The sequence below is a fragment of the Carlito syrichta genome, unplaced genomic scaffold (assembly GCF_000164805.1).
Source record: "Carlito syrichta isolate Samal-C Ts95f unplaced genomic scaffold, Tarsius_syrichta-2.0.1 Scaffold314876, whole genome shotgun sequence".
Taxonomy (NCBI): Eukaryota; Metazoa; Chordata; class Mammalia; order Primates; family Tarsiidae; genus Carlito; species Carlito syrichta.
The window spans coordinates 184,652-196,520 of record NW_007258972.1 but is presented as its reverse complement, the minus strand read 5'-3'; the positions used below and the strand labels follow the sequence as shown (position 1 = coordinate 196,520).

Genomic DNA, 11,869 nt, shown 5'->3' with positions numbered 1-11,869 from the left:
ATTTCTGATTGAGCTAATTTGAGTCTTCTCTCTTTGTTTCTTAATTGATCTAGTTAGTGGTCTAAGAATTTTGTTTGCCTTTTCAAAGCACCAATTTTTGCTTTACTTATCCTTTGCCTTGTTTTTTAAAATTTCAGTTTCATTTGGTTCTGCTCTGAAATCTTTTTTATTTCTTTTCTTCTGTTACTTTTGGGTTTGGTTTATTTGTGTTTTTCTAGTTCCTTAAGGTGTTAATAATGTTAGGTGGTCAATATGTGATCTTTCAGTCTTATTAATGTAGGCCTTAAGCACCATAAATTTTCTTCTGAGCATAGCTTTGGCTGTGTTCCAAAGGTTTTGATAACTTGTTTCATTGTCATTCATTTCGTAATTTTTAAATTTTCATCTTTATTTTATTACTGACTCAAGGATCATTCGGCAGCAAATTGTTTAACTTCTATGTCTTTGTTTGGTTTTGTGAGTTCTTCTTGGAGTTAATTTCTAGTTTTTTTCCCCACTGTGGTCTGAGATGGTGCTTGATATAATTTTGATTTTTAAAAATTTGGCTGGAGCCACTGCCGCCGAGTCCGGATCTCATTTCCATGTGACCCTGAACCCCCACGGCGTGCACTCCTGATTCCTTTTGGGTCAAGGTTCAATATGGCAACTCTCAAGGACCAGCTGATTCATAATCTTCTAAAGGAAGAACAGGCCCCCCAGAATAAGATTACAGTTGTTGGGGTTGGTGCTGTTAGCATGGACTGTGCCATCAGTATCTTAATGAAGGACTCGGCAGATGAACTTGCTCTTGTTGATGTCATGGAAGACAAATTGAAGGGAGACGTGATGGATCTTCAACATGGCAGCCTTTTCCTTAGGATACCAAAAATTGTCTCTGGAAAAGACTACAGTGTGACTGCAAACTCCAAGCTGGTCATTATCATAGCTGGAGCACGTCAGCAAGAGGGAGAAAGTTGTCTGAATTTGGTCCAGCACAATGTGAACATCTTTAAATTCATCATTCCTAGTGTTGTAAAATACAGCCCAAACTGCAAGTTGCTTGTTATTTAGAATCCAGTGGATATCTTGACCTATGTGGCTTGGAAGAGAAGTGGCTTTCCCAAAAACCGTGTTATTGGAAGTGGCTGCAATCTGGATTCAGCCCGATTTCATTACCTGATGGGAGAAAGGCTGGGAGTTCATCCACTGAGCTGTCATGGGTGGGTCCTTGGAGAACATGGGTACTCTAGTGTTCCTGTGTGGAGTGGAGTGAATGTTGCTGGTGTCTCGTTGAAGAATCTGCACCCAGATTTAGGCACTGATACAAACAAGGAACAGTGGAAAGAGGTTCACAAACAGGTTGTTGAGAGTGCTTATGAAGGGATCAAACTGAAAGGCTATACATCCTGGGCCATTGGACTGTCTGTGGCAGATTTGGCAGAAAGTATAATGAAGAATCTTAGGCAGGTGCATTCAATTTCCACCATGATTAAGGGTCTTTATGGCATAAAGCATGATGTCTTCCTTAGTGTTCCTTTCATCTTGGGCCAGAATGGTATCTCAGACCTTGTGAAGGTGACTCTGACACCTGAGGAAGAGGTCCATTTGAAGAAGAGTGCAGATACTCTCTGGGGGATCCAAAAAGAGCTGCAATTTTAAAATCTTCTAATGTCATAGTACTTCACTGTCTAGGCTACACCAGGATTTTAGTTGGAGCTTGTGCATGCTGTCCTTTTCACTTGATCTGTGATTAAAGCAGTCATATTAAGATGGACTGGGAAGAACATCAATTCCTAAAGTTAGAAATAGGAATGGTTCGTAAAAACCCTACAGCTATATCCTGATGCTGGGTGGTACTTATCTTGTGTAGTCCTAAACCGGTTAGTATGAAATAGTTTACCACCTCTGAGACACCACTGCCAATCTGCACACACTGCAGTTGCCCCTCAAACCAGATGCGTGTTTACTGTGTGTTATATAACTTCCTGGTTCCTTCACCGAACATGCCTAGTCCAATTGTTTTTCTCCAGTTGGTCACATCCTGGGATCCAGGGTATAAATCCTGTATTGCAGGTCTTGTGCATAACTGTTCTGAAGGATTTTATTTTGTGTGCTATTTGTATCAGTGTACATTACCATATAATGTAAAAAGAAAGATCAATGCAACCATCTATCCAAGTGTCATACCAACTGAAACATAAAATAAACCTTGAAAACAAAATTTAGTGACACTTGACTTGTGGCCTATCATATGATCTGTCTTGGAGAATGTTCTATGTACTGATGAAAAAAAATGTGCATTCTGTAGTTTTGGAATGGAATGTTCTGTAGATGTTTGTTAGTTCCATTTCCTCTAGAGTCATGTCTAATTCCAGTGTTCCTTTGTTGATTCTCTTCCTTGATGATCTGCCTATAGTCATAAGTGGAGTGTTGTAGTTTCCCATTATTATTGTGTCAGTATCTTGTTTTTTTTTTTTTTTTTTAGGTCTTGTAGAATTTGTTTTATAAAGCTAGGGGCTCTGATGTTAGGCACATATATATTTCAAATTGTTATGTCTTCTCATTGGATTGCTCCCTTTATTATTATATAATAGCCATCTTCATTATTTTTTTAACTTTCATTAATTTAAAATCTGTTTTATCAGATATAAGATCATTTTTGGTTTCCATTTATGTGGAATATTTCTCCTCACATCTTTACCTTGAGTCTATAGGAGATTTTGTGAGTTAAGTGGGTCTGTTGAAGGTAGAACATATTTGGGTTGTGCTTTTTAATCCTTTCTACCAGTCTATATCTTTTTAGTGGGGCATTGAGACCATTTAGGTCAGACGCAATAATGATATATAAGGTACTATTCTATTTATCATATTGGTTGTTATCTGTTTGCTTTATTTGTTTATTTTCTCTATTATGTTGGTGTTCCATAATGCCTGTGAACTTTATGATTTTCAGCGTTTATCTACTGGTGTATTTCAACCTTTGTTTCAGTATTTAGAACTCCTTTGAATATTTCTTATAGAGCTGGTCCAGTGGTGACAAATTCCCTCACTGTTTGCTTCTTTGCAAAGGACTTCATTTCTTCTTCATTTATGACATTTACTTTTGCAGGATACAAAATCTTAGGCTGACAGTTTTTCTGTTTAAGAAGATTGAAGATGGGGTCTCAATCTCTTCTGGCTTCTAGGGTTTATTTCGAGATGTCTGTGGCTTGTCTAATGGATTTACCTTTGTAAGTTATTTGATGCTTTTGTCTCACTTCTCTTAAAATTCGTTCCTTCACATTAAGTTTGCATGACTGGATGATTGTATACCTTGGGGATAAGCTTTTTGCAATGAATCTTCTGGGGGTTCTTTGGGCTTCTTGTATCTAGATGTATAGAGCCCTGTCAGGGCCAAGTAAGTTTTTCTTCATTATTGCCTTAAATAGATTTTCCAAACCTGTTGCTTTCTCTTCTTCAAGGACACCTATGATTCTTAGGTTTGGACATTTTACATAATCCCACGTTTCTTGGAGACTTTGTCTTGTTCTTTGGATTCTTTTTTCTTTATTGTTGTCTGATAGGGTTAATTCAAAAGCCTTGTCTTCAAGTTCTGAGATACTTTCTTCTGCTTGTTTAGACTACTGTTAAAACTTTCCACTGCATTTTGTACTTCTTTCATATCAAGAATTGCAGCTTTTTTTTTTTAAGGTGTCTATCCCTTTGGAGAATTTTTCATCAGTGTTCTGAATATTTTAAAAATTTATTTATGTTGGTTTCCAATTTTCTTCTGAAGTTTATTGACCAATTTTGTCATCAACATTTTGAGTTTTATGTCTGGGATTTCAAAAATTTTATTTTGGTTAGATTTTGTTGCTGAAGAGTTGGTGTGATCTTTTGGGAGTGTTGGAGAACTCTTACTTTTTCATATTGCCAGAACTGTTTTCTGGCTTCCTCTCATTTGGGCAGACAATTTTCTTCTTATTTGAGGTTGACAGGGGGCTGATGTAGGCACTGTAGGATTGATTCCCTTGGTTCTATATAGCCTTGGTGTGGTGAGTTTCTCAACTGCTGGATATGGCAGATAGAGGTTTCTAAATGGAGGCACCTGGGTGAGGAATGTAGCTATGTATAAGAGCACAGCTGGCCAGAAGCCTGGGTCCGTGACTATAACTACTTTCACAGGCTTAAATGCACCAGGTGTGCACCAAGTCTAGGATGCAAAGGGAAGTTCTTTGTTATAAAGCCTGCCAGGTAAAGTCTTTGTAACTGTCTAAGGTTGATCCTGAAAGATCATGTAAGCATGAGGGGGGACCTCCTCCCAAATGGAATTTATTTATAAAAAATTGTATATTTATTTTACATGTTTAAATTTCAGTTAACTTTAAAGTACTCTCCATTTGATACATTACACCAGATGCTTTTTCTGCTGTTCAAAACAGTTTTTGAACTAGTCAATTTTAATGCTTTTTAGTGCTTATGTCATTTTTTGTTTCACCTTTTCCATATTAACAAAATGTTTCCCTTTTAGGACTTTTTTAATCCAGGGAAACAAACAAACACAAAAGTCACTCAGGGCAAAACCAGGTGAATAGGAAGGGTGGGGCATGGGGGTCATGCTGTTTTGGTCAAAAATTGCTGAACACGCAGCATGGTTTGGACAGGTGTGTTGTCAAGATGGAAGAACCAGTCATCTGTTTGCCACTTAAGTTGTTTCTTCTGCCAATCGTGATACAACCTTTTCAAAACGTCCAGATAAAAACTCTTGACAGTTTGATCTGGATAAACAAATTCCAAGTGTACTACAAGGGACCTGCCCTCCAAAAGATAATTCCGGTTTGTTTTGAGTCCCTCATTCTATGTTCAACTTTCTCGAATACTGCCAGTTTTATACAGATGTACCAGTTCCTGCCCACAGAATTCTGGTTGCTCGACATCTTCAATGATTCCAATATATTTCCTCTTTTTAATTTTTTGTGAGTGTTTTAGCTTGTTCCAATCTTTTCACTTTCTTTAAGTTAGTCATTGTGGTTTTAATTGGCATTTCCTTCATGAATAATGATATTGGGAATCTTTTCATTTGCTCATGGACCATATAAATAACTTTATTTGTGAAGTGACCATTCAGATCTTCTTCCAGTTTTGTCTGTTGTATTATTTGCCTTTTATTTATTAATTAAAAAGTTATTGATATATTCTAAATATGAGTCCTGTGTTGTCAATTATATGTATTGAGACTATGAGGGAGACCCCAAAAAACCTGGAATTATTCTTTGGAGAGCAGGACCCTTGTAGTTCAGGCTTCTCCTATTAAGTAAGTGTTCTAGGAGCCCATGGCATCAATGTACCAGCTAGCATTGTTGTGAGAGGCTGTGCTCGGTTTCAGTGAATTTATTTGGAAATGCTTTCAACGCATTTGTGCATTTCGTGATGAGTGATTTATGAGCACACTTGCCCACACCATACTGAGTGTACAGCAGTTTTTGACCAAAGACGGCCTGTCCCCCCCATGTGTCACCCTCCCTATTCACCAGATCTAGCTCAGAGCTACATTTTGTGTTAATGAAAAATGTCTTCAAAGGGAAACTTTTTGTCATTTTAATTGTAGAAGCGCTAAAAGGCATCAAAATTGATGAGTTCAAAACTATTTTGAGCAGTGGAAAAGCATCTTGATAAGTGTATTGTATCAGAGTACTTTGAAGGTGACAAACTTAAACATGTAAGAATAAATCCACATTTTTCTAAATAAATTCTGTTGTGTTTTTTTGGGGGGGGTTCCCCTAGTATCTCAGTCTGTGGGTTGATTTTTCATTCTTTATTTTTTTTTTTTTTTAGTTGGAGTCTCACTCCATCCCTCAGGCTGGAGTGCAGTGGCATACTCATGGCCACCCCGGCGTCGGCATGCTGGGCTTCGGCGATCCTTTCACCTTAGCCTTCCAAGTAGCCAGAACTACAGGTGTGCGTTACCACACCCGGCTAATTTTTTATTTATTGTAGAGACGAAGTCTTGCCAAAATGCCTGGGCTGGTCTCAAACCCATGAGCTCAGGCAATCCACTCGCCTTGGCCTCTCAAAGTGCTGGGACTATATAGGCTGAGTCACTGAGCCCGGCTGGTTTTTCATTCTTAATGGTTTTTTTTTTTTAAATAAACAGAAATCCTCAGTTTTTATATACTTCAATATACAATTTTTTATGCTTTAGTGTTTTTAGTCTCTTCTTTAAGGAGTCTTTTCCTCTAAAGTTAAAAAGAACTACATGTCTTCTAAAAGCATATTTTTAAACCTTTTATATTTAGATCTGCTATTCCTCTTCTTTTAAAATTTTGAATCAATGTTTTGTTGACTTCATAAAAATAGTTAGGAAATGTTACCTATTATTCCATTCTTTGGAAGAACTTTTTGCTAAATTGGTGTTTTCCTCAAGTGCTTGGAATAATTCACTGGTATAAGTATTTGGGCCTAAGTATTGTGTGTATGTGAAAGTTAAAATAATGAATTCAGTTTTGTTAATGAATATGACACTATTCAGATTTTCTTCTTTCTTCTTATGACAGCTTTGATAAAGTATATTGTTTTTGAGAATTTTTTCTTTCTTCCAAATTGTCAAATTTGTTGGCCTGAAAGTTTTAATATGGTCATTTTATATCATTCTCATATTTGTAGGATCTGTGATGTTTCATCTTTTCATTCCTGATATCAATGATTTGTATTTTTAAATTTTCTTTCTTGGTCAGTGTTAGGGGTTTTTCAATATTATTAATATTTTCAAATAACTAACTTTTGGCTTTGACAATTGTTTGCCCTTCATGTTTGTTTTACATTATATTCAAAGTAATATCTGCTGTTATCTTTATTATTTCTCCAACTTTTCTTAGGTTTGTCTTGCTGTCAGATGATATATTTTGGATGCAAATTTTTCAAATATATCTATTTTTCTCTTTTCAAATTTGGCGAAAGTGAATTTCTTTCACAACACAAATGTAAATGTGGGGGATGAACTAAATTGAATATTTTAAAAAGTCACCACTGAGGAGTCTAGCTCCTGGTCAAAAACCTCTGCACTATTTTTCAGGCTCAACTTTAGACAGTTACAAAGACTTTACCTGGCAGGCTTCATAGCAGAGAGTTTCCCTTTGCATCCTAGACTTGGTGCACACCCAGTGCATTTAAGTCTGAGAAAGTAGTTATAGTCAGGGACCCATGTTTCTGCCAGCTGTGCTCTTATACATAGCTACATTCCTCACCCAGGTGCCTCCATTCAGAAGCCTCTATCTGAGACCTTCAGCAGAGACTAGCCTATTGGGAAGAGGGAGGAGGAGACCTTAAAGCTCAAAGACATTTTTCTTCACTCTGATTCAGTACTTAGTACTTGGTATTCTACCATTCCCTGCCTCCCACCTGCCACCTTCTCTTATTGTCTGGGTCCATATAACTGCAGAATCATTTTTTTCAGGGCTTGCCTGGCAGTGAAAGTGATCCTCATATCTCTGTTGATCATCCTGACCATGGACTGGTGCTGTTCTGTGGAGCAAAATTAAACAGGGGAAGTTGACACTTTCTCTGGTTTATCATTTTGCTTAGACTATTGCAATATATGACTAAACCCTTTCTTGTTAGTTTCAGGAGAACTTGTCTTAATCGGCTGCTCTGACACTTGACAGCTCGCTCTCTCCAACTCAGGTCAGCTTCTAACAACTATTCTGATCATTTTAGGATGTTTTAGAGTTTTTCCTAGCAGACAATCTGAGATCATACTTTATATGCTGAAAAGTAGGAAGCTGAATAAAGTATAATTTGGTAGAGATTGACAATATTAATCTTGTTCCTTTGGTGCAAATATCAAATTTCTCTCCAGAGGATTTTTGCTCTCAAGTCAAAATATCTTCAAAATCTTTTCACATCCAGACAAAGAATTAAGAATTTTCATTAGCTTCTCTCTTCCCCTAAGGAATGGAAATGTTAAGAAAAAATTTTTTTCCTGCATGTTGATTTAAAGTTTTGCTTTAAATAGAAAATTGTCCTGGTTCTCAAACTGCTTAAGATTTAGATGAAAGAAGTCTGAAGCTACATAATGGTCTGAAGGATATCAGACACCAAAAGAGAAATATTTGACTGTTCCTGATTGTACTAATCTCCTTTATAGTGTAGGGCATTTACACAGCTTACATGTCTTGTGTAGTATAATAGGTTTTTAGAGTTTCAAGATATATATCTCTAAGTTGGTTGTTATTAATATCATGTATACTTTTCTGCCAACCTTTGTGTTTTGTTTCTAGCTTTGTTTTAATTACAAAACCTTAGAATAAGTCAGTAAAAAGTGATTTAATTTATCTATTTCTCATTTGCATCCTATCACTATAATTTTTAAATGAAAAATACTTGATGGTTTCTTTTGCTTTGCAAAAGCTTTTCAGTTTGATAGGTCCCATGTGCCTATCTTATCTATTATGACGTGAGCTTTTGGGGTTTTGATCATGAATTGGTTGCCTATTCTGATTTCTATAAGGGTGTCTCCTACATTTTCTAAGATACTTAAAAATTTTGGGTTATATAGGAGAGTGGGAAACAGCCCACAGATGTGAAAAAAATATTTGTCAACTGCATATCTTACAAAGGCCTAACATTCAGGATCTATAAGGAACTCAAACATGCCAAAAGGAAAAAAAACAAATAGCCCCATTGAAAAGTGAGCAAAAGACATGAATAGATACTTCTCAAAAGAAGATATACAAGCAGCCAAAAGGCACATGAAAAAATGCTCAGCCTCACTAATCATCAGAGAAATGCAAATCAAGACCATATTCAGATACCACCTAAATCCAGTAAGAATGACCATCATTAATAAAACAAAAAACAACAGATGCTGGCGAGGATGCAGAGAAAAGGGAACACTTCTATACTATTGGTGGGAAGGCAAACTAGTTCAATCACTATAGAAAACAGTGTGGAGATTTATAAAAGAACAAGAAATTGACCTTCCAGATGACCCAGCAATTCCCCTTTTCATAATAAAACTGGTGGAACTTAAATCACTCTGCAAAAAAGATGCCTGCACAAGCATGTTTATTGCAGCACTATTTACAATTACAAAAACATGGAATCAACTGTGCTGTCCATCAAAACTGGACTGGATAAAAAGTGGTACATATACATTATGGAATATTATGCAGCCATAAAGAAGAACAAAATTATGGACTTTTCAGCAGCTTGGATGGATTTAGAGTCTACAATACTCCGTGATTTTTTTTTTTTGAGTTGGAGTCTCACTCTGTCACCCAGACTGGAGTGCTGCCTCAACCTGCTGGGCTCTGGCAATCCTTCCGCTTCAGCCTTCCAGGTAGCTGGAACTACAGGTGTGCGCTACCACGCCTGGCTAATTTTTGATTTCTTGTAGAGATGAGGTCTCGCCAAGTTGCCCAGGTGGGTCTCGAACCCGCAGACTCAGGCAATTCACTCACCTCAGCCTCCCAAAGCGCTGGGATTACAGGCTGAGTCACCGAGCCCGGCAATTCTCAGTGATGTATCACCGAAACCAGAAGCAAAGAACTGAGTACCACATATTCTCAATCATAAGTGGACCCTGAACATTTACCATAATACTGTAAGAAAGGGATTGGCAGTAGCCAGAAACTGCTAGTGGGGGTCAGGGGGAGGGACATAACATCAATAAGGGCACCTGATTTCAAACCAGGCAAAGTGGGGACCAAAGGGAGGCCCAAGCTTTACCTGTACGATAACCACTTGTATACCTAATCCTGACTTGTACCCCATATCTTTAAAATAAAATAAAATAAAAAAAAGAAAAATACTTATGGAAAAATGACGCTCCTCTTTGCCACCCTCTCTGCTGCTTTACGTCAGTGTTCAGAACTTTATCTTGATGGAGTAGAGTGTTGTTGCTTCATCCTGTTCATCCAACGTCACCAGGGAGGAATTGGGGAAGCACTGAGGAGTATAATGCGCTACCTAAAGAATGAACAAAAGAGTAACACAACCAAGTGAATATTACAGACCAGAATTATGACTAGTTGGTATTTGTTTCTCCTTTCATCTTCATTCTCTTTTCCTCATGCATTTAGACTTTCTAAATTGGGGTTACTATAAGTTTTGGGATTATCTTTAGGAGTACTGTTGTTTCAGAAAAATTTTCAGATCTCAAAAGAGGCTGATTGCCCTGTAAGTTCACTTGTAGGGTCTACAACCCGGGCCATTATGTTAGAAAAAGAGATGTGAATTCTGGGCAGAAATCGTAAGAGTTATGATTGTGTGTATGGTTAAGTGGCTCTTTGCTGCTGAGTACAAGTTAATACCACATGATAGACACTGTGTTATTGACAATACAGCAAACACATAAGACTACTTTTCCTTAGTAAATTGTTAAAAGTTTTTTAAAAATCTCAATCCATTTTTTGGATGCATTTCAAAGTTAGTTGCAGGCATCAGTATATATCATCCCACTCCACTTTAATATTAATGTCTTTAGTATATTCTTGATTTATGAAAAGTTTAGTGGACTACTGGATTAGGAAAATCGGTGTATTTTTAGGGTCCTGTGGATCTCACAGGGAGGAAGTGGAAGGGCTTCAGAATTCAGACAGAAAGAAGATGAGATACTATAGTAAACTTCACAAATTTTAAGAGAATGGCTCAATAAATTTCTGTCTTTATCTATCTATATCTGTCTATCGATCTATCATCTATCTATCCATCTATCTATATCTATCTCTCTCCAGGTATAAATAAATGGAACAAAAATAAGCCAAGATATAGGACATTTCCAGCACTGCAGAAAGTTTTCTCATGTGTTTTCTCAATCAATATTTTCCTATCCCAAGCTTTCTACTATTTGGATTTCTATCCTCAAAGATGATTTCATTATTCTTGACCTTTATATCATTGCAATAATAAGACATGTACTTTTTTGCTTTTGGCTTCTTTCACTTATCATTGTCTTTGTGAGATCCATTCAAGTAGTTCTCTTTCCACCTATGTTTAACTGAAAACATTTAAATATCCCAAGACATTGAGAAAATTGAACAATGAACACACACATATACTAACCATCCAGATTCCACATTGCTGTCATTTTGCTATACCATCTATCCATTCATTAATCCATTTTTTGATGAATTTCAAAGTAAGTTGCAGGCATCAGTACACTTCATCCCACTTCACTTTAATATTAATGTCTTTAGTATATTCTTGGTTTATGAAAAGTTTAATGGACTACTGGATTAGGAAAATCTGCAAATTTCTGGGGGCCCTGTGGATCTCACAGGGAGAAAGGGGAAGGACTTCAGAATTCAGACTGGAAGAGGATGAGATGCGGTAATGCAGGGAAAGAGGATTGAGATCCGAGTTGTATTTTCTGATTTTAGAAAGTAAAACACAGGAACTGCTTCTTTCATTTAACCCTCAAATTTGTTCTAGCTGTGTTTAGAGGAAACTGCTAAAGATAGCAGTTGTTTAGTCAAGGCATAACAAATGTATATAAGAAAGTTATTTAGAGTGGAATGATTTTTCTCAGTTTTCGCTTTTAAGTGGGTAAACAAAGTTGTTAAAAACATCTTCAGAGGAGAAGAGAACACGTAATGTTTCTCTAAAATGAAGGAAGGGTTAAAAGGGATTTTAGAGACTATCTGGTATCAGTTCAAATTAGAAGCCCTTGGGGAGCTTTTAAAAAGACCCTGCTGAGATTCTGATCTAACTTACCGAGGGTGGGACCTGGACATTGATGGGTTTTGAGGCTTCACCAGATGATTCTAATGTGCAGCTAATTTGAGAACTACTGATGCAGTTTAAACTTTTGGTATCCACCTTTTGCTGATACTTTTTTTTTTTTGAGTCAGGGATCACACTCTGATGCCCAGGTTGGAGTGCAGTGGCACACTTGGCAGCTCACCACAGCCTC

General features: G+C 37.0%; 1 protein-coding gene across 1 annotated transcript; it reads left to right on the top strand.

Annotated features, from left to right (window-relative positions):
- The first annotated feature begins 639 nt into the window (after positions 1-639).
- On the top strand, positions 640-2,126 carry LOC103274775 (L-lactate dehydrogenase A chain-like). The gene is made up of 2 exons (XM_008072212.2): positions 640-891; positions 1,051-2,126. The coding sequence occupies exons 1-2, from the start codon at positions 640-642 to the stop codon at positions 1,636-1,638; spliced, it is 840 nt and encodes a 279-aa protein (XP_008070403.1). The 3' UTR covers positions 1,639-2,126.
- The last annotated feature ends 9,743 nt before the right edge of the window (positions 2,127-11,869 follow it).